Source organism: Garra rufa, chromosome 20, assembly GCF_049309525.1.
Source record: "Garra rufa chromosome 20, GarRuf1.0, whole genome shotgun sequence".
NCBI classification, from domain to species: Eukaryota; Metazoa; Chordata; class Actinopteri; order Cypriniformes; family Cyprinidae; genus Garra; species Garra rufa.
In genome coordinates, this window is record NC_133380.1 from 11785540 (window position 1) to 11808800 (window position 23261).

A 23261-nucleotide genomic window follows, 5' to 3' on the forward strand; every position below is an offset into this window, starting at 1 on the left:
AAATCTTTAAAATAGCTGTTTTCTATTTGAGTATATTTTAAAATGTAATTTATTCCTATGACTTAAAAGCTGGTTTTCTAGCATCTTTACTCCAGTCACATTATCCTTCAGAAATCATTCAAATATTGTGATTTGCTGCTCAAAAAAACATTTATTATTAATATGTTGAAAACAGCTGAGTAGAATTTTGTCAGGTTTAATGAATGGAAAGTTCAGAAGAACAGCATTTATTTGAAATAGAAATATTTTGTAACATTATGAATGTGTTTAGCAGCACTTCTGATCAATTTAAAGCATCCTTGCTAAATAAAAATATATTTTTTATAATTTTTTAAGCAAAAAAAGAAAAAGAAAAACAATAAAAAAACAGAGAAAAAAATAAATAATAATAATAATGTTACAAAAGATAAATGGTGATCTTTGGATCTTTCGATTCATCAAAGAATCCTGACAAAAAAGGAACTCAACTGTTTGAAATATTATTATTATTATTAATAATAATAATACATGTTTATTGGACAGCAAATCAGCATATTAGAATGATTTCTGAATAAATTACGTAAAAAAATTAAAATAGAAATCAGTTATTTTAAATAGTAAAAATATTTTAAAATTGTAAATTTGCTGTACTTTGGATCAAATAAATGCAGGCTTATTTATTAAATTATTTTTAGTTTAAGAATTATTTACATTTTTTTATATGTTTGTTTTACAGGCATATTTTATGAGAAGAGTAAGAATTGCAAATGGAGAATAAAAATAGTATTTTTTAGAGTATATTAAGAATGTGGTTATTTGTCATATAATAATATCGCAATGTGGGAAAAATCTTGTAAGATCTTAAAAAAAAAAAATAAGTGGCCAAAAAAAATAGTTTTGTTTTTTTATATATATTTATTTGTGAGAATCCCCCATAAAGATACTGGATTCTCACTAAGAAAAAAAGTTATTTATTGACATGATTTTTTTTTCCATACAATATTGGCGAAGTGTCAAGATACTCAGAAGGTCAAAAACATAACCGTGACATAAAAGAGAGGAAACTATATACCTTTTGCTCTCTCTTATCTCTCTATATGCAATATAAATAACATAAATATGCAATATGAGGTCTAAAATAAATAAAACACAATAAAATAACCTCTCAACGAGACATTAATGAGCATTAAGACTAGACAGTAGGGCAGGCAGTAAATAGTGAATATGAAGATCATATGGCACGGCTGTAATTCTGCTTATTTATTTTACAGTTAGCGTCAGTCTAAAGTAAATACAATTAACTTCTATTAGGAACAACAGTTGTGAATGGGATGTTCCCTGATGAATAAAGAAGGTTGTGCTTGTGTGGGTGAGTGTGCAAAGCTTTTAACAACTCATCCTCTCATTTTCTTATACCAACACACTCCCTCCTCTTCATTTCATTTTCTGCCTTGCTCCTCCACTCTTATTTGTATCTAACAGGTCATTAAGTTCACAAATGTGCAATTGAGTGTTTTGGATGTTTAATTAGCATGTTTCCTTGACTAATTAAAATGCACAAATCTAAGGATTAAAGCCCCCCTCCATTTCTCCCTCTCTCCCACCCCCTTTTTATGAATAATTAATCAATCTCTTTCACCAGGAGATTCTGTTGCACACCAGGACACATTTCAGTGTTGTGTGAGACGTAAACTCTTTTCCTTTTTCCTTCACAGACAGACAATTTTCCTGCTGAGCCCAATTACATGGGTAACAGGCAGCAGTTTGTTCAAAGGTAAGGCCTATTTAACAGTTTTTTCAGCTTTATTTGTCTTAAACTCCTGTGCACACAAATGTTCTTAAGATAAGAACTAAATACCCATGCCCTTGGTAACCCGTTTGATCGTTTTCGCCTTGGTTTTCTGACTCGTAGCAGCTCCACGTTCAAAGATCCGGAGCGAGCCAGTCTCAGAGACAGCGGGCACGGGGACAGCGACCAAGCGGACAGCGATCAGGACACTAATAAAGGCTCCTGCTGTGACATGTCTGCTAAGGAAGCGCTCAAGATGAAGGCCACTGGCCTCAAGCCTCAACCACTTGAGCAGGGTGAGTCCTTCAACATCAGGAACTTCATTAAGAACCAAAGACTGAGTCTATTTCTCTCTCTCTGTGCTTTCTCACAGCTGTTCTTTTCGCTATTCGCTCATCGTTGTTGGACGTTCCTTGAGTGTTCGTTGTTTTACTCTCTCCATCTGCCACGTACAACAAATGCAGTACATTTTGGCGTCCCAGTGTTTTGTAGAAACTACTACAGATTTTTGGCCTGTTCCACCCTGGAGGCCTCCTTGACATATCTTAACAAACATAATTTTAGCAATCTGTTGCACTGAGAATCCATTCGTTGTAGTCATAACCATTTTAATTATTCTTTTTTAAACATTTTACTATTATAATACATGCATATTACATTTAAAAAGATATAATAACATATATGTTATATCCTTTTTTCAAACTAAGCTTTCAATCCTTTCACTCAGTTATTTGTTTGCTGACCTTACCGAAGACGAATCTTCATGCCATCTCACTCTCCTTTTCTCCTACTCTTTTTTTGATTTTCAAACCATCTTCCATCCTTTAGACTCCCTATTTTCCTCTTTCCTCCATCTTTCATTTTCTCCCTCTTCCACTTGCTCTCCCTCTCTCTCTTGTATTCCAGCCACGTTCTCAGTTTATCAAAGCAGGCAGGCCCATTATGATTTTATAAGCCAAACCACTCTAGCCGTTCCATTTAGTGAGTGCTGGTTAGGCGCTAGGAGGCGCTTCCTTAAAATTTTGATAATGGAACATGGAAAATGACTTATCATCCAGCAGGCCATGTCACATTCTCCACCTGATTAAATATGAATAATTATTCTGGGTCTCTCTTGGTAGGACAAATTACTTGTGACATGTGTAGAACAATAACTTCTGATAAGAAAGCGGTCCCATGCTCCCTTTCCACTGCGCTTGTTCAGGAAGGAAGCATGTAAAGCTGGTTTTATTCATCTATACCCAGGTCTGCTGGGTCATGTTGAAGACTATTACACCGGTGCTGTATCCCTCAAATGGCAATCCGAGAAAAAAAATAGAAGGAAAAAAAAAAACATGAGAGAAAGAAAGAGAATAAATGGGCCACAGAAAGCAATACATCAAATATAATGGCACAATTAATCAATAGAACAGAGGGGAATCTACCGCTATCTGAGCCGAGGCAGCGGACGAGTACGCCAAGCCTGTCTGCCTTGATTTGGCTTGTGTGTGTATGTGTGTGTGTGTTTTCATTTGGATTCAGGAATAGGCTGAATGCACTGGCAAGAGAAATTGGCCAATTAAAGAGGCCCATATGTTTCATATTTTGAGAATGTAGTCATTTAATGGTGCATGGGAACGGTTGGAGAATGGCTGAAATTAGCTAGTTTAACGGTGTGACTCACTTACATACAAAGACAAGAGTTACAGTTGCAATAGTTGCATGTCCAACAAGCTTTATAATAACCTATGCCACAAACAGTGAAAACCTGACAGTGTATAGTCATTTCAGCATGTGTTTTATCCTTATTAGTAGTTGTTGCCAACCCTTACTGCATGTTATGCCTATAGGTCCTAGTAGGTTGTGACGAGCGACTGTATGAGTGAGTCAATCAATTACTGAACTAATTTGTTCAAAAACACTGATTCATTTACAAACAAAGCAGCTGACTGAATTGTTAAATCATTGAATTGCTCACTCAACCAAACTGATTTGCTCAAAAACAGTAATTCATTCAGGAGCAAAATGGCTAGAGAGTCATTTACCCAAATCCAGTTGATTCATTCCAGAACATTGATTCATTTAGGTATGAAATGGCTGACTGTATAGTAAACCACTTATCAAACTGAATCATTTCACTCAAAGCATTGATTCACTGACCTAATTTGTGCAAAAACACTGACTTGTTCATGCACAAAGCAGCTGACTGTCTTAATTGTTAAATTATTGAATTGCTCACTCAACCAAACTTATTTGCTCAAAAACAGTAATTCATTCAGGAACAAAATGGCTGACTATCTAGAAAATCATTTACCCACACCCAAACGATTCATTCCAGAACATTAATTCATTCAGATATGAAATGGCTGAACATTGATTCATTCATTCAAACTGAATCGTTTTGCTCACAGCATTGATTCATTCACACGCAAAAAGCAACTGACTGTCTACCAAAACGATTTGCTCAAAAACAGTACTACATGCAGAAAAAAAAAATGGCTATCTAGAGAATCATTTACCCAAACACAATCGATTCGTTCCTGAACAATAATTGATTCAGGTGTGAAATGGCTGACCCTATAGTAAATCACTTTCTCACTGAATCATTTAGTTCAAAAACAATGATTCATTCAGGAAATAAACAGCTGGCTGTCTTATACACGAATCATTAAGTCATTTACACAACCGGATCATTTTGTTCAAAACCGCTGATTCATTCCGGAAGTAAACATTAGTGCGTTGCTCTGAAACTCCATTGACTTAGATTTTTTTTTTTTCTGCCAACAGAGTAAAAAAACACCAATTAACTAGAAAGTCACTCAGTATTTTATGATGGCAAAGTCAGTTTTTCTGCATGGAAAGGCATAATCTATATTCAATAAGACATGGGGCCTCATTTATAAAACTTTCTTACGCACTGATTTGATCTTAGAGTGTTCGTACGATCAAATCCACGTCAAAGTACAGATTTATAAAAACCGTCTTTGACGTGGAAAAGTACTTATCTCCACGTCAGATTCCAGCTTGGCGTGCGACCGTTTCCTTGTGGTAATGCCTGGTATTGCAGATAGTTCAGCCTCACTATAATTTGATTTCTTGCGCTCCTTTTTACTTGCCATTGTCACAGAGTTTTTGCTTTAGGAATGAGCTCATTTTATATGTTAATTAATTAAGCAGGAGCGTTTCGACGGCGGAACATTCAGCTGCACACAATTCCACGATCATTTGTGATTTATAACCGAATGACTGGCGTATGCATGGATTTCGTGGTACGTTCGTTTTCTCTGAATCGCTCTTACGTTCAAATCAGAAAAGTTCTTAGATAAAATCAAGGATGGTTTCTACGCAAGTCTTTATAAATGAGGCCCATGGACACGCAGAAACAAAAGTATGGCATAGTAAACAAACTGTAACTTATTTAATCTAATTTTCTTTAAATGAAATATGCTGCCTACTCTCACTCTTCTCTATAGTATGTAAACTTATTCTCTTAAACCATTCACTTTTGATGCCCAAACTCGCTTTATTCTCTTTCCTCGCTATGTTTTCTTCTATTGAGTATTGAAATCAATATTCATTCTATGAGACGGTTAACTGGGAACGGCTGTCTGTTTTGCCAATATCACTCCACAGGCCTGGGCGTATCTTCTCTCAGACAGGCGCACGTTAAGCTCTCTCTCACACAGAGATGACACATGACAGTCTAGAGAAAGCCCAGGCTAGCCTAAAGATCCCCTGTGTCCTCTTGTAAGCATTATCACCTCCAACATTAGTCCGTCTCCACTACAGCCAGCTCCTAAATCTGTGTTAAAAGCTATTGAAATGGATATTTTACAGTTGCTGGATGGCTATAACAACATTGGAGTGGGGTGAACGGTATGTTTCACTGCATATGCAGCTTGATATAGCAAGACTCTTTAACAGTGGAGTGTTATAGCTGTTTATGGTAGCAGGTTTATGGTCAGTGGATATGAGTCTGTGTGTGTTTGTAAAGAGCCGCTTGGGTTTGATGCATTATTTAGGAAATAGAAACTTCTCTTTTTCTGCCTGCTTTTCCCTACTGTATCATCCTCCTTCATCTTTCATTCCTTGGGTTTGACCTGTATTACACTAGATATTATTTAGTGTAAATAATAACTTTAAAGTTATTAAAGTATCCATTATTAAAATGATTCACTTTTAAACATTAAATAAAATCGATACTTTGGGTGGAAAAAACAGATTTACCAAATAGCTACATCTCTCTTTAATGAGACACCTAAGCTTGTTTGTCTTTCACAAGTTTGGACAGTTCTCACGGCAACCTGACATTGTGAAGAATAGATTATTACCAACTATCTCCTGCACAAATCAACCTCGGCCCAATATCTTTTTCTTTTCTTTTTTTTCTTTTTTTTGACAAATTTGACATTATGTTAAGAGTAATGCATTACTATGTAGTTTCCTTTTAAATTATTATTTTTTTTAATTATCCTAATTTGTTAACATATGTAACCCTGGACCACAAAATCGGTCATTATTAGCATGGGTGTATTTGTAGCAACAACCAACAACACATATTGTAAGATCATGTTCCATGAAGATACACTCACTCTTAAAAATAAAGGTGCTTCACGATGCCATAGAAGAATCTTTTTCGTCTAAATGGTTCCATAAAGAACCTTTAACATTGGAAGATGTTTCACAAAAGGTTCTTTGTGGCTTTACCTAACCTAAAAAGATAAGAAAGAGATGGTACTTTAAAGACTGAATGATTCTTTGTGGAACCAAAAAAGGTTCTTCTATGGCATCGCCGTAAAGAACCTTTAAAGCACCTTTATTTTTAAGAGTGTATTTTGTAAATGTCCTACTGTAAATATATAAAAACTTAATTTTTAATTAGTAATATGCATTGCTAAGAACCTTATTTGGACAACTTTAAAGGCGATTTTCTCAATATTTCGATTTTTTGCACCCTCAGATTCCAGATTTTCAAAAAGTTGTATCTAAGCCAAATATTGTCCTATCCTAACAACCCATACATCAATGGAAAGCTTATTTATTTAAAAAAAAAATCAACCCTTATGACTGGTTTTGTAGGCCATATGACATCATACTGCTCGAAAAAATCAAAATGGCTTGATATCTGAGACTATTTAGGTTTCATGGGGATAAAAAAAAGAGTGAATGGATTTTTATCATTGTATCATCCAATGTCCCCTTTAATTTTTTATGGCCCTGATGTTCTTATTCTAAGATGGAAAATAACTGTCTATCCATTTATCTACCCAGCTACTGAACTATCCATCAATCTATGTAAATATTGAACTGTTTATCTATCTGCCTAACTTTTAAACTGTTTACCCATTCATTCATCCATCTATCCATCCATCTATCCATTTCATAGTCTTTAATCAAAATGTTTACTTCGTTGCTTGCTCTCTGCAGTATTTTCTTCTCCAAACCACTTAATCACAAACCCGGCCCACAGCTCATTTCAGCAATCGTCTCAGTCATGCAGTCATGCAGTCATCTGTCAAGAAAGTTCAGACTTAAAGTATTCAGTTCACACTTCAAAAAAGTCATGGATTACAACAATCCTGCCAATCTGAATTTAAGCTTTGGGTTAGGGGTTAATTCTTATGAAATCTTCAGAATTGCACTGATTTGGAGAAAAAAAAAAAGTACTTTCTCGGATTATGTCACCAAAAGAGGAGAGCTCTGTCAATAACATTAGGCAATAACCAGACATTTAGATTGCCAGCCCCATCCTACGTTTTTTTTTTTCTCATGAAATATCCTGTTTTGTCCCAAAATATGTCACATTACAGAACTAAACGCTATTTCATATTGACTCTAAGTACCCCCTCGGGTATGCGTACCCCTGATTGTGAATCCAATCCCTAGATGTTTTTCTACATACACAAGCATGCCAGGAATATTAACTATCTGCTGTACCAACAACTATTATTGCTGATGGCAAATTGTGTATTCATAAGGGCAAAATTAAATACAAAGATGGGAATGAAAAGAGAAACCGAACAAGATAGTAGATCATAATCTCTTTCGCTTTTCCATTATCTCCCTCACATATTTCCCATTTGATGACTTTCATGTTGAAGTTTTGGTCTTTTTAGTTTCCTGTATGACAATCCCATATATTCACATGCAACTTTTCAATCCTTTTGGCAATGCACCACCTTGGCTAGTTTTCAAGGTTGTGAATTTTTTATGCCCCTGTAAGTGTGTGTGTGTGTGTGTGTGTGTGTGTGTTTGAGGTCTTTCCTTGGGCTGTGTATTGAATTGTAAGTCAGTCAGGGCCTGTCCACACGGAGACGCGTTTCGCTGTATACGCATACATTTTTTATCGTATTGGCGTTTCATCCACACGGATCCGGCGTTTTAGGAGACTGAATCCGCTAATTTTTTAAACCGGGTCCCAAAGTGGATAAATCTGAAAACGACATCCTCGCGGTTTCGTGTGTACAGCCAATACGTATATTTTGTGAAACGATGATGTCATCACATCACGTGTCAGCTGCGTCACACGCAGCAGCAACAACAGCAACAACAATATTGGCGGACTACATGATTGCGTTCGTGTTGCTACTAAGCATACTAGCTTTATTACAGCAAAATCTATTGCTTCTATGCAACTGTTATGAGCAACAAGCGATAATGTTCGCATCTTCGTCTTCTTCTTCTTAGTTCGTATACAGCGTGCAAGGTTATGCGCATGCTCAAAGTCTTCTTCTCCGTGTATAGCGTATCTCTATGGCAGAATTACAGCACCCCACACTGGTCTGGCATATATACTACACCGTTTTCAGTGGTTTCGTGTTTACGGAATTTTTTTTTTAGAACGAGGAAAAAAAATGATCGGATAGGGAACGCACCGGCTTCGTGTGGACGGAGCCTCAGAGAGAAGAAGACCAGACACTGTTCACACAGACATAAACAACAGAGGGTAGTAGAAGACAATACTCATCTTCCCCTCTCTCTCTCACACACTATCTACTCTAATTATGCTCACCCTCTAGCGCAAACACATTTATAGGAATCATAACTGGAAAGACATACGCGTTGTGAATAGAACTGAAGTCCCTCATGGATCTAGTGTCATGTTTTTATCCCTGTAGAGAAGAGGTAGTTTTATCTGCCATGTTCCTCTCGCTCTTTCGCTCTCTCTGCTCTTAATTGGATTAGAACCAAGTTGTTCTTAGAACAAACATGAGCTTGGTTCCAAAACCTTGCAAGCTGTCTACCTAGACATGTTTTAAGGCATCATATGCACTTTCCCAATGGGATTGCTGTTCTGAAACAAGGGCAACAAGTTGAGATGCTGTTATATGAATTATTTAGAAACTATTTTACTCAATATTTGTGTGCACAATGCATTTATATTATTTAATACACACTCTTTACCTCTTTTTCTCCCTCTATTCTTTTCGTCGCTGGCCCGTGTGCTAGCGTGAAATTGATTAATTAGGCTCTCTAAATTGGGAGCTGTGTATTAATTAAGCAGAAAAGTATTTTTTGTATTAATTGTTGATTAATTGATGTAAAGTTTTGCCTGCAGCAAGGGCTAATCCTGGAATGTGTTCATCAGCTGGCATCACACGGTCCAATACGCACGTATACGAGTTGCGAACACCGACCCATTATACGCCGAGAAGTGCCGAGATGTGTACCTGCGATAATGTGTGCGTGTGCGTGCGTGAAAAGGTCCCATTAGATTGCTGTGTAAGTGTTCTAGATGACCTCCCTTAATTGTGTTTGATTGGAGCGCGATAATCAAATTGTCTCACCTCTTTTCCACTGTAATGCTTCAGATTATTCATCTGAAGGAGCAAAATGGAAGAAACTGAAATAGAAAGAGAAATTACTGTAATAACTGAACCACTGTGGACCCAGGTTTGTCTGGTTTACTTGGTGCAGCTCAGTGTTATTTTACAGTGGCCATTAAGAATGCACGTTATTTCTCGCGGCAGCATGCAGTTCGTCACGCTTGATCATGGAGCTCCTTGCAGGCGCTTTTTATTTTACAGTAGCATCACGGATAGACAATTTAATTTTATTTTATTTCATATTTTTATGAAACGATATCGATTCTTAAATCCCAAGAATCAATTAGTTTAGAATGAAACATTGTAGCGCAGATCCCGCAATAAGCTTCTTGCTTTGTGACTTTTGATATGAAAAGTCTTTAAAACTTTAAATTCTGTCCATTTTATTACAATATTCAAACAATAAATGCCATTTTGATGCTCTATAATGTGGAGTGACATATCGCTGCAGTTCCTCCGTAAACTGGTCATCTCCTCCGATTTAATACCAGTTTCGGCATGAAATAAACATGAATAAACATCTGAAGGAATGTTAAAAAAAAAAAGAAGAAACTTACTGAAATCTGTATCCGCTCTCATGTATTCATTTTATCATTGTTTCAAATGCACAAAGATGTCAATATAAGCACGTATGTAACTTAACATTACATTTACCCCAGAAAAAACATACCCATGATTTTTTTTTTCTTGAGAATCAATATTGAATCAAATAAAATTGAAATTCAAACCAAATCGTAAGCTTGTGAATCCGAATCGAATCAAATCATGAAATTTGTGTCAAAACCCAGCCCTATTATTTTCGATATTTTTTATTATGGTATTTAGTATCATTGATACACTATTAGTTTTTAGAAATATTTTGATTTAGCTTTTAATGTCAGATTTTCTGTTTTATTTTAATTTTAGTTAGTAGTAATTTTGGTAATTTTGTGTTTTTGTCATTTTTATTAGTTTTTGTAGAATTTCAGTTTAAACTTAAAGGAAATGAGAAATGTTGCCTTGGCTGAAGTATTTTTATATATATATATATTTTACAACATAAGTTGAGAGATTTTTTTTTTTCTTGAGAAATTTGGCATGCACTATACCTGATATATATCCAAAATAATTAATATTAAATTAAATAAAATCGGAAATCAAACCAAATCGGAAGCTTGTGAATCCGAATCGAATCAAATCACGAAATTTGTGTCAAAACCCAGCCCTGTTATTTTACATATTGTTTCGTATTATATATATATAATGTGAAATGGGTTTATATGTGACCCTGGACCACAAAACCAGTCTTAAGTCGCTGGGGTATGTTTGTAGCAATAGCCAAAAATACAGTGTATGGGTCAAAATTATTGATTTTTCTTTTATGCCAAAAATCATTAGGAAATTAAGTAAAGGGTTCCATGAAGATTTTTTGTAAAATTCCTATTATAAATATATCAAAATGTAATTTTTGATTAGTAATATGCATTGTTAAGAACTTAATTTGGACAACTTTAAAGGTGATTTTCTCAGTATTCTGATTTTTTTTGCACCCTCAGATTCCAGATTTTCAAATAGATGTATCTCAGCCAAATATTGTCCTATCCTAACAAACCATACATCAATAGAAAACTTATTTATTGAGCTTTCATGTGATGTATACATCTCAGTCTTGTAAAATTTAACCTTATGACTGGTTTTGTGGTCCAAGGTCACATATTTTTTCTTCATCTGACATGACAGGATAATCCCTAATGAAGAATTTGAAGCAGTGCCATCGGTCAATCAGCATCAACCTGATTTACGTGCAGCTCCAGAGTGATTAGTTATATGACATTCACTCAAATAAGAATGTTAGCAAGCCAAGCAACTGCCACCGAGATGAATGAGAATGCTAAAAGATAGCTTTCTCCAGACACAAACCCAGTCACCCATTTCCTCTACTTTTTTTTTTTTTTTTGGCAGAGTAATCAGGATCTCTTTTACCCACTTTATCTATTGGAACAAAGCGCTGTGATGCTTGGTCACACACGCATTATAGTTTTGAGACTACCTGAGAGCGACGGCTGATTGATTCTCCGTGGCCGCTGCAATGGAGAGAATTGAATTGAATAGTCAGGTAGAGCCAGAGCTCTGGGAAACAACAGACGCTACAGCAAGACTCCAAAACGCGTCAGAGCGCCACACTCTGATCAGACGTATCGATTATAATCCTGATTCTACAAGCCTTGTTTAACTTCTCTTCCAGCAACCTGATTCATTCATCAATACATGATTCATTCAGTAGGGCCTTTGTAAATGAAATAGGTGCTGGAACACCTATGTGTTTACAGACTGAACACGTATAACTTTTTCAAAATTTTAAGTTTGATGTCAATAATGCCGTGACTTCTTACGTTTGATATCAAACCTGTCTAATGTTTTAATTTTAGTGTGAAAATATCCAGTGGGCATAATGCTGTCCTTTGGGATTTGGTTGGATTAGACTCATTAAGCTATGATATTATTAATTTACATTATTGTCCCCCGCCTACGCAGGTTGTGGTTGCATTAGCAGAAACGTCGCTTTCAAAAGCATAGAGAGTATTACGTTTTCCTTCAGAATAGCATGCACTGAACGTTCATGCGTATTAAGATCAAGGACGTTTATTTCGTTGTCGCTATGAACTGTGCATTACGTTTCCAGCACCTGTTTCAAACTGAAGGCACTAAAGGATGGATATGCATACATGCATAGTTTGCCTGGTGTGTGATTAAAGGGGCTAAGATGATATTTCTTCAGGTAGGAAATGCATCAAGAAACATAAAGCACTCTGAAAATATACCTAAAAGGATTGATGTATTTTTGTCTGCATATCCCGCTTTGTGATCCTTAAACACATCCACTTCAAAGGAGCAAAATCAGTTAATTAATGACATTCTAACTGATGCCCTTTTCCCACTTGTTGCCTAGGTAACCTCCTCATCCTGGCACTCAGGCATTTGTGGAATCCATATTGACAGATTTGAATGTTTTTTTTGCTTCTTTTTCTCCCTCAAAAAAGGTCATTTCCTGTCATTCATATTTTATGCGCATATAATGCAGTCGTGTTTAGATGACGGTGCGCTGTTTTGAAATGGCTCAACACTTCGAGGCTATTCATACATGCTCTCAATGGAATGTATGAGCACTCTCAGCTTTCTTGTCAGTTCTTTTCACAATGCTTCATTCACCTCTTTTCCTTAAGTTCCACATCTGTTTTATTCTCTCTTTTCTACAAAGAAAAGCAGGTCTGTGTAATACAGATAAAGAAAGATGTGTGTAAATGACTGCCGTGTAAGAAATCAGCCTGTTTTCTAAAACGGTAGAGCCGAAGTACACACATACACTTTAAATGTGTCAGTTAAAGCATAGGCTTGTGAAGAAAATGTGCATTTTCACATTTTATTAATATTATATTAGCTAACCTTGACTCGCTTAATTATATTTGCCATGTCATATGCAGATTTTTTTAAACAAACAAAAAAAAAAATGTAATTTAAGTACTTTCAACTCTAATTTCAGTTTATTTATTTTTTAATGTTTAAAATGTTCATTTAGTTAAGGTTTCCTTGTAATATTTACAGTTGAAGTCAAAAGTTTTCATACACCTTGCAGAATGTGCAAAATGTTAATTATTTTACCAAAATAAGAGGGATCATACAAAAAAGATCATACATAAAAGATGTTTACATATAGTCCACAAGAAAAAAATAGTTTTAGAATAGAATTAATAAAAATGACCCTGTTCAAAAGTTTACATACACTTGATTCTTAATACTGTGTTGTTACCTGAATGATCCACAGCTGTTTTTTTTGTTGTTGTTGTTGTTTAGTGATAGTTGTTCATGAGTCCCTTGTTTGTCCTGAACAGTTAAACTTCTCGCTGCCTGCTGTTTTTGTGTATTTGAACCCTTTTAACAATTCTGAGATCCATCTTTTCACACTGAGGACAACTGACAACTATTACAGAAGGTTCAAAAGCTTACTGATGCTTCAGAAGGAAACACATCTTCATTCTGTTCAAAAGTTTACACCCCTGGCTCTTAATGCATCATGTTTCCTGCCAAAGCATCAGTGAGCATTTGAACCTTCTGTAATAGTTGCATGAGAGTTCCTCAGATGGATCTAAAAACCATACAGTCATTATTGGAAAGGGTTCAAATATGCTGAAAAACCAAAGAATTTGTGAGACCTGAAGGATTTTTCTGAAGAAAAGCAAAAACTGTTTCAGGACAAACAAGGGACTCATAAACAACTATTACCAAAAAAAAAAAAAAAAAACAGCTGTGGATACTTCAGGTAACAACACAGTACTAAGAATCAAGCATATGTAAACTTTTGAACAGGGTCATTTTTATAAATTCAGCTGATATTTTTTCTTGTGGACTATATTTAAACAAATTTTATGTAAAAATGTCTTATTTAGGTCAGTACTAAATAAAAAATAACATGCATTTTGTATGATCCCTCTTATTTTGGTAAAATAATTGACATTTAGCAGATTCTGCAAGGTGTATGTAAACTTTTGACTTCAACTACATACGTTAATTTCCAACCTATTTTGGGTTTATTTTAAGTGGCTGTTTTTAAGCAATAGTTGAGTCAAAACAACCCAACTGCAAAAATTCACCCAGCGCTGGGTTGTTATTAACTCTTTTTTTAGAGTGTATATTTCAGCTTTATTTCAATTAATCAAAACTATTTCAATAGTTTTCGTTAATAATAGCAACACTGACCATAAATGCCTGTAAAATCAGAAGGAACTAACATTGATATCAGATAGTGTTGCTTAAGCTTCAACCCTAAACTTACAATTTGATCCGCATCCCACTTGGTTAAATCCCAGTAAACGTGCATTGATCTTTTCATTTCTGTAAAGCAGTCCTGTATGGATTTCACTCTTGCACAAGTCTGTAATCTCCAAAATTTATCTTACTGAAGTTTATATAGCAGAAACTCTGGAAGAAGGGCTTTTTTGAGTTTCACAGGAATAGACTCGGCTCTGTCATCAATGCTTTCGTAAGCCGACTGTCAGTAAGAGTAATCACTGTCATTGTCTTCCTTTAAAGTGACTCAAATATGCATTAATACCACATAAATCTTACAGTTTTAGATGGTGGTGTATTTTTCATGTTTGACAAGATTTCTATCTGTTTTTTTTTTATTTTCGAGGTAGAGCTGTCACCACACATCAGACATGTCATAACAGACATGTCGCAATAATGTAATTGATTTGCAGTCAGAAGAAAAAAACACAACTAACAATGTAGACAAATTGAAGGGTCAGCAAATCTCTTCTGATTTATTTTTGATACATCTCGGCTGATTCATCAGTCAAACTCACTGAATAGTTAATTGCTTTCTTTTCTCTATTTTGTTGTAAATGAACTTTGTGCAAAAGAGATTTTGATCAGGACATGCATCAAAACTGGTAATCTATTTTCATAAGTCATGTTCCTAGAAACATGGGTGAGAGAGATATGGCACAGTCATGCTCAGCCGTAGCGGATATATAGCCTGCGACCGCGCGAGCATGAAAGCAACTGACCTGCCGCGTCCCGCGGGAAAGAGACGCTTTTCCCTCATAACGATTACAAATCGCCAGCAATGCAATTACCAGGGGCTAAGCAATGACTCTCGCGACTTAAACAATGGTAGCCGCTCTCGGACAGCATTGTTCAATAGCAGAGTAAAGCTGGAGATTTGTTGCTCTCTCTCAAATGCAATAAGACACCTTCTACAGAGCTACTGGGAGCACTGAAGGCTGTTTTCAGGGACCATCAAAGTAATATTCATGCTATTAAGATACCTATCTAAACATTTAGTATACTGAATGCTACCTCAGGCTCACAGTTTCCAATTGAGATACATGTCTGCTTGGATGTTTAGGTATTTAGGGATATCTACACTGTATACTCTTCTTCCAAAATAGGTGTTTTCACAGCGATGCCATGAAGAACTTTTCAGTGAACAGTTCTTAAAGAGACAGTTCACCTAAAAACAATTCTGTCATTAACTACTCACCCTCATGTCGTTCAAAACCCATAAGACCTTGTTTTTTTTTATGAAATCTGAAAGCTTAGACAGTACATAGACAGCTATGCAACTGACACGTTCAAAGCCTAGAATGGTAGTAAGGACATTGTTAAAATAGTCCATGTGACATCAGTGGTTTAACCTTAATTTTATGAAGCTATGAGAATACTTTTTGTGTGCAAAGAAAACAAAAATAGCAATTTTATTCAACAGTTTATTCTCTTCCGTGTCAGTCTTCGACAATTTTTTCTCTCTTTCTCTTTCTGAAAGAAATTAATACTTTTATTCAGCAAGGATGTGTTAAATTGATAAAAAGTGATAAAGACTTATATTGTTAGAAAACATTTCTATTTTGAATAAATGCTGTTCTTTTTAACTTTTTATTCATCAAAGAATCCTGAAAAAGGCATCACAGGTTCCAAAAAATATTAAGCAGCACAACTGTTTCCAACATTGATAATAAAAGTAATAAATCAGTATATTAGAATGATTTCTGAAGGATCATGTGACACTTAAAACTGGAGTAATGGCTGATGAAAATTCAGCTTTGCATCACAGAAATAAATTATATTTTAAAGTATATTAAAATAAGAAACTGTTATTTTGAATTTGAAATAATATTTCATAATAACATTTTTTTCTCCAGTATTTTTTATCCAAATAAATGGAACTTTGATGAGCATAAGGGACTTATGAATCAATAAAAATCATACTGATATTTAATCATTTTTATTTTTTTGTTGATAATTTGAATTCTTTATTCAAAAATAAATATTTTATTATATTGTAATTTTAGTGGAAGTTTTAGAAAAGCTATTGTTTTTTTTTCTGTTGTTAAGTTTGTTTGTTTTTTAGATTTGTAAGGCTGTTTTAGAACTTTAACAAACTAAACAAAAATGAAAAATAAAATACATTTGAGTTTTAATATTTTATTTCAAGCAATGAACCTTTTTTTAATGATTTTAGTCGTAGTTGTTTTGTTTTGTTGTTTTAGTTTAGCTGTTCCCAGGCTTCATGACATATATGCAAAGCCCCTGTTTGTTTGTAAAACTCACATTAATGTTGTATTGCCGTTAAGGACAACAGCTGGTACTGCTAGCCTCGGCGGAGAACTCTGATTAACGTGTTTGTACACATAGGACCTAAACAGGTACCATATGGGAGACTGTTGGTTCATATTTCTATATCACATCTGTCTGGTAAATGTGATTAATTGATGTTTAATGGTTTGCATCTCAATTCTACTAATCCAAAAGGATGTCTCAATTCAGTGGCGTCAATCGAATCGAGCGAGGAAATGAACTTTTCTTGTTAAAGGAGCTGTGAAACCTGCTCTTTTGCACGGGAAGTGTGCAACTTCGGCTGTCAGATGGCAGGCTTTTGTTGCTGTTTCAGATAATTATTTCATCACCCCGAAATCGATGTTTTTTCGCCCTCATTAATAGTGCTTCTCCCGCAACAGCCTTTGTTCTCTAACTGAATAAGCACGACCCAATTGATGCATGCAAATGTCAGAAGAAACATTTGGAGAGGGAAATTAGAAGCCTGAGCAATCTGGAGTATAGCGTGAGTCTTATCATTCATGTATCAGTCTTGTTGTTTTGTGTCCTCACCTCATTCGTTCACACTCTCAGGCTCAGGCGCGCACACTTAAAGCAATTTAGTCTGCTAAACTAGTGCAATCCCACGGAAAGGCTGCAAATCTTTTTAAGGGCAATATCAGGAGCTTAGGATTTTGTTTCCTTTATTATGGGAGATTTAAGGGATTAGCTTTCGCTCCTAATACACAAAGTTTCATTTTGTTCTGTTGTGTGAGGGTTTTGTGTGGTTACGGACGCATTGCGAACCTTAAGTCCTCCCTGAGGTTAAGAAAAGATGTCCTGGGTCTGCTGTCCTGTCGACTTTTATGATTACTTTTGTCTCATGAGAGCGTCAAAGTGTTGTAACCATATAAAGCCTACTGTATCATATTTGATACGCAAATGTCTAAAGCCTAAATTATCAACATATCAGCTTTTTACTGTAAAATATTTAAAGAAAGCAAACATTAGAATAACTTCTTAATATTTTTTTTGTTTGTTTTGTTTTGACTTGACTAAAGGTTCAATAAACTGTTCCATTTCTATATATATATAATTCAAGTTTTACAGTGTTAAAAGCATATCTTGCTAGAAGTAAAAATTGTTCGATTTTCCTTTTTTAAATCTTGATCTTTTCAGCTCTAAAAATCTTCTTGAAATCTTCACTTTTTCCCCTCAATTTTCAAATATTTTAGTAAAAATTATTATTATTTAAAATAACAGTTTTTTTATTTTAATATACTTTAAAATGTAATTTCTGTGACGCAAAGCTGAATTTTTATCAGCCATTACTGTCACATGATCCTTCAGGAATCATTCTAATATACTAATTTATTACTTTTATTGTCAATGTTGGAACAATGTTGTATTTTTTTGGAACTTGTGATGCTTTCTTCATGTTTCTTTGATGAATAAAAAGGTAAAAAGAACAGCATTTATTCAAAATAGAAATATTTTCTAACAATGTAAGTCTTCACTATCACCTTTTATCAATTTAACACATCTTTGCTGAATAAAAGTATTAATTTCTTTCAAAGAGAGAAAGAAAGAAAAAAATAGTGACCCAAAACTTTAAACAAGGTGTTTGTTGTTATAAAAGTTTTCTATTTTATATAAATTCTGCTCTTTTTAACAATTATTTATCAAAGATTCCTGAAAAAAGTATCACAGGTTTAAAAAAAAAAAAAATCAGCATAGTAGAATGATTTTTGAAGCATCATGTGACACTGAATACTGGAGTAATGATGCTGAAAATTCTGCTTTGCATTACAAGAATAAATTTTATTTTAAAGTATATTAAAGTAGAAAACCACTATTTTAAATTGCATTAACATTTCACAATATTACAGTTTTTATTCTGTATTTTTAATCAAATAAACAGCCTTGATGAGCAGAAAAGTTTCCTTTAAAAGCATAAAAAAACTGATCACAAACTTTTGATCGGCAGTGTATAATTTAGCTAAAACAGTGATTATTTTTAGCTTTTTGTTCTTACATTTGAACATTTTTGTTTTCATTAAAACTATTGAATATCAAGAAAAGTCTAATAAATATTAATATTCTTCTACTTTAGCTATATTTCCCAGTCCTTCTGCCTGCGTGTGTGTGCATATACCCACATACCTCTTTTTCATGTAATTAAGCTGGAACCTCGTTAGCCCCGAGTATCGTGGTTATGATATTTGAGAGTCATAACGACACAGTGTCCTCTGCCTTCTGAGGGAGCAAACCATAAATCTGTGACATTAGCCCGCCGCCCCTGTCGCCGTAGTGACTAATTATGCTCTGTTTGTATAAGTAATGGCTTATTCTTCACACGGTACAGCGTGATCATGATTAAGAAGGGACCCGCCGGAGCCGTAGACTCATTTTCCTTTGCTCTCATTGGCCGCACGCTCATCATCTCCCTCTCCTCTTAAATGAAAACTCATTATTTGACGTGTGCTAAATGCTATCCGGGCTGTTTCTCCCACTAGCCCGTGCCGGAATGAAGAAATTAGGAGGTATTAATCCATAAGGAGCTAATTTATACCTCACAAGCGAAGTGGACAAGGACTCATTTCAGAGAAAAACTTTAGAGGTGGTAATTGGAGGCCAGTCGCAGAGCGGAGCAGCTCAAGTGCGACTCGCACGCTTGTTCTTTATGATCTTTTGCATCTGACCTTATCATTTGTTCAAACGCTTTGACATAAAGGTTGGGAAAAATGTTTTTGGCCAAAAAAGGCAGCTTTTAGAAGAGTTTGATAATATTTTTCACGGCTCAGCCTGGACAACAATGCCGTTCCGCGACAGAAATCTGTTTTACTGTCTACGAATAGAAAAATGCTTTATGAACGCAATCAGATTTGAGTAGAGACAGCATTTAAACTGGGCACAGTGGCTGTAAACCATTTCATCCAATATCCCGAGAACATCAGGACTAGATTAATATACTTTAACAGTGCTTGAGAGATTTTCACATATGAGTTCATAAAGCAAACCTGACAGCTCCAGATGAAGGCTGCGGTATTAATGCAAAAATCATTTGTCGCTTTGTTTTCTGTCATACATGACCCGTGGTATTTTTTTGCAGTTACGCACAGATGGAAATGTCCAAACCGTGTCTGATGATGTATGTTGAGCCTCATTGTCAGAGCCATTTTTGTAGACTTTTTCAGCAAACATTCGGATTTTGCAAGGTGCCTACAGTTTTCCGTAGGGCTGTGCAATTAATCGAAATTCAGTTTCGATTTCGGCTTCAAACGGTTATGAAAGTAAAATATTCAAGATGCTCCCGATTTCACCCCCTTTGTGCACTTTCGCTCCTTTATAAAAGCCCAGTTTCACATGCAAATCAGTAAAATCATGTAACGTGACTTGCATAAAATGGGACGTGTCAGTCTTTTTGTCAGTCTTGCGTGTTCACAAAAGTACCATGACATGTACACTCATTTGTGTTGTAAATATCACAGAAGGTTTGTAACAATATGAAGGTGAGTAGATAGAATTTTTATTTTTGGGTGAACTAACCCTCTAAAAAGACCAGGTTACCTAAAAAATGAAAATTCTGTCATTTACTCACCCTCATGTTCTTCCAAGCCAGTTTCTTTCTTCTGTGAAACTCAAAATAAGGCATTTTAAAAAATATATATATTTTCAGAAGAAAGAAAATCATAGAGCTTTGGAACAACATGTGGGTGAATAACTGACAAAATATCAAGTCTCAAATAGCCTCGGTTTCAACTTGCAGTACCCATTTCTGTCTAAAGTATGTCACTTTGGCAAAGTAAAATGGGTTGTGAATGTTATATCTAAGCTGTATTAACCTGATCTATTTTTGACATTCAAAGTAGCTGTAGATCATTTTCTTCACTTTTTTTTTTCTTTTCTCCCCTCGCTCTTTTTTTTTTCTTCTCATGGTTGATGACTTAAACTGATTATTAACTTTGATAAGCACACATATGTTAGATTAATTAATGCGTTGAGTCTAGTCCCCGAGCGATTCGGCTCACATTTTAGTTCTAACCTTTTACTTTAAGGCATTGTTGGGTGTATAATTACGTTTGGCTTAATTAGTGAGTTATTAAGACCTGTGATGAGATACGACAGGATCTAATGGACTTAAGAAAAAACTGTCTGACTGGAAGATTATAAAGGTTGTTGAAACTTACTCAAACTGCCACACGGTTTATACAAACAACTTGATTAAGTTGAAATTGCCTCCTGAATGGTATTAAATAGCAACACGACTAGCTGTTTGCTTAGACTCTGTCGAGTTTAAAGCATATTCTCAGCACTTGTGCAAACTCCATTTCTGATGGAGAGAAATTGATTGGATCTATCAAATAATAATCAGGCCTTATTGTTTGTTTCCTGAGGTTTTTATTCTTAAGCAGGCCTTTTGCAAAAACACAATTTGGAGACCTTGGCTCAAGTGTCCAATCATCTACACAGACACCCTTCCCTGTCAAGTCTATCAAAATTACAATCTAAGTCTTTCTGTCCTTTCTTCCTCTCTCTCTCAGTCTCTCTGCGATAATGAATTATCCATTATTTCCCTTTTATCCACATTGGCCTCTTCTGCAATAAACAGCTTGCGCTAAATGTGACCGCATGCTCCGAGTAATTCGCAAGGACCTTTGCGTTCATTGCGACGTCCTCCATCTGGAAACAGTCTCACCCATGCAGTATATATCTAAATTCCATGTCTGTGTCAGATTGGAAGCAGGTTAGAAATAATTCATGGCCATGTCCACTTTCCTCAGGGACAGCTTCGTTTTAGATTGCAATGTCTTACTGGCGATCCAGGGAATGTTTTATGAATCATTAAGTACTGAAGAACGTTTATGCTAATGACTTTAAACTAATTTTAACTCTTTCCTCAAGGCAATCTTAACTACTTTAAGGTCTGTTAGGACTAAAGCTGAACATTGGATATTTAGTAGTATTTAAAAATGACATGTCATTCAAAACCTATATGTGACTCTGGACCACAAAACCAGTCATAAGAGTCTTTTTTTAAAACTGAGATTTATCACATTACATGAAAACTGAATAAATAAGCTTTCCATTGATGCATGGTTTGTTAGGATCAGTTAATATTTGGTTGAGATACAACTATTTGAACATTTGGAATCTGAGGGTGCAAAAAAAAATCTTTTTTTTCATGTACTAACAATGAATAGGAATAGAGGCTTTCAAGCTTCAAAAAAGCACCCCTAAAGTATCTTTTGAAGCCATACAATAGCTTAGATTTACTGTTAGTGTTTAACTGAGTAGTCAGTAAGTTAAACTTGAGAAGTGGTTCATTAATAAATCATTCAGAGAAGTTTTGTCTGAGACAAGTAATTAATTCAATGTAAACTCTTAACGCTCCAAATAATTCATTGGTTTGAGTAGGGAAACCTAAACAAATTAGTTCAAACAAATTAACTTTAATGAGTATTTAGAACTTTATTTTTCTTCTGAGTTCACGAAAAAGACACATTTTAAGTGATCCAAATTGTTAGGAGCAATTAACATGTATGAGTACAAAATAAACAATTTATGTAATGTAAAAATGTTGATATAACTGACAACCTCAAATCTTTTTACTTTTGCAACTTATTTGGGTTTACAGTATTGAAAAGATCCAACTCAAGAATAATTTGTTCATGAAGCTTTTGAACACTCCATAAGAGTAAGGGTAGATATTCGAATTTTTAATCAATAAAAATAAGTTTAAGTTCCTATCTTGTCCTTACACAGTGCTACAATACTTGAAAAATCGACTTTCTGAGTCATATTGACTATGGCACTGTTTCTTTTGTGTTCTTTTTGAAGCTTAAACATTTATTTTTTGTGTCATTCAGAAGAAAGAAAGTCATAAGGGTGAGTAAATGATAACAGAAAGTTTGTTTTTGGCTCAACTATGAGGCTAATAGGATTTTACACCATTCCCCAAGTAGATTCCCAAAACTGCCAAGTTACGCGTAGTGTTTTAAGATTTCCTGCTCTTTGCCAGTTTTAATCGGAACATGTTGGCATTAAAACATTTTTTGGTCAACGTTTTGCCATTAGTGTAAGTTAAACATGACCCAGGTCTCATATAGACGTCATGTAGTTAGCATTTAGTGCTTCGACACTAGAGAGTGTGTTGTGTGGGTAAGGCCGGGCGGAGGAGCAAGGCAGCCTTCAGGCCCACAGAAGGCCTTCTGACCCATCTTTGGCACACTGCTCTAATTTAGAGCCTCTGTGAAAGTTTATATTCCCGTGTTTCCGCCTCCACCTCTCAAACTCTGTGGGGGAAACATGTTGTCCAGCATCACCATAGCGATGATGCCCCAGGAGGAGATTATGATGATGATGCGTCCGCACTTCCTGGCTGTCTGCCACTCCTTCCCATCTGTGCTCTGTCTTCAGTGAACATTCCGAGTGCGTTCTTGTAGTAGTGGCATTTTTAGAAGGAAGTACAAAAGAAAACATAATGTGTTTTCTAAAAAAAAAAAAGAAAAATAATAAAGCCATGTCCTTTTCTTAGAAGCAGTTATTAATGGAATAGTTCAGAAACAGTTTGGAATGTCATGAGTTAAACAAAGACAGGATTTTTATTTTTG

General features: G+C 35.2%; 1 protein-coding gene across 1 annotated transcript in view; it reads left to right on the forward strand.

Annotated features, from left to right (window-relative positions):
• Nucleotides 1–23261, forward strand: part of pcdh17 (protocadherin 17) — an 85549-nt gene that overhangs the window by 40348 nt on the left and 21940 nt on the right. Inside the window, exons 3-4 of the mRNA XM_073826327.1 lie at nucleotides 1695–1753; nucleotides 1892–2064. Coding sequence (XP_073682428.1) covers nucleotides 1695–1753; nucleotides 1892–2064 — 232 coding nt within the window. The remainder of the gene's footprint in view (nucleotides 1–1694; nucleotides 1754–1891; nucleotides 2065–23261) is intronic.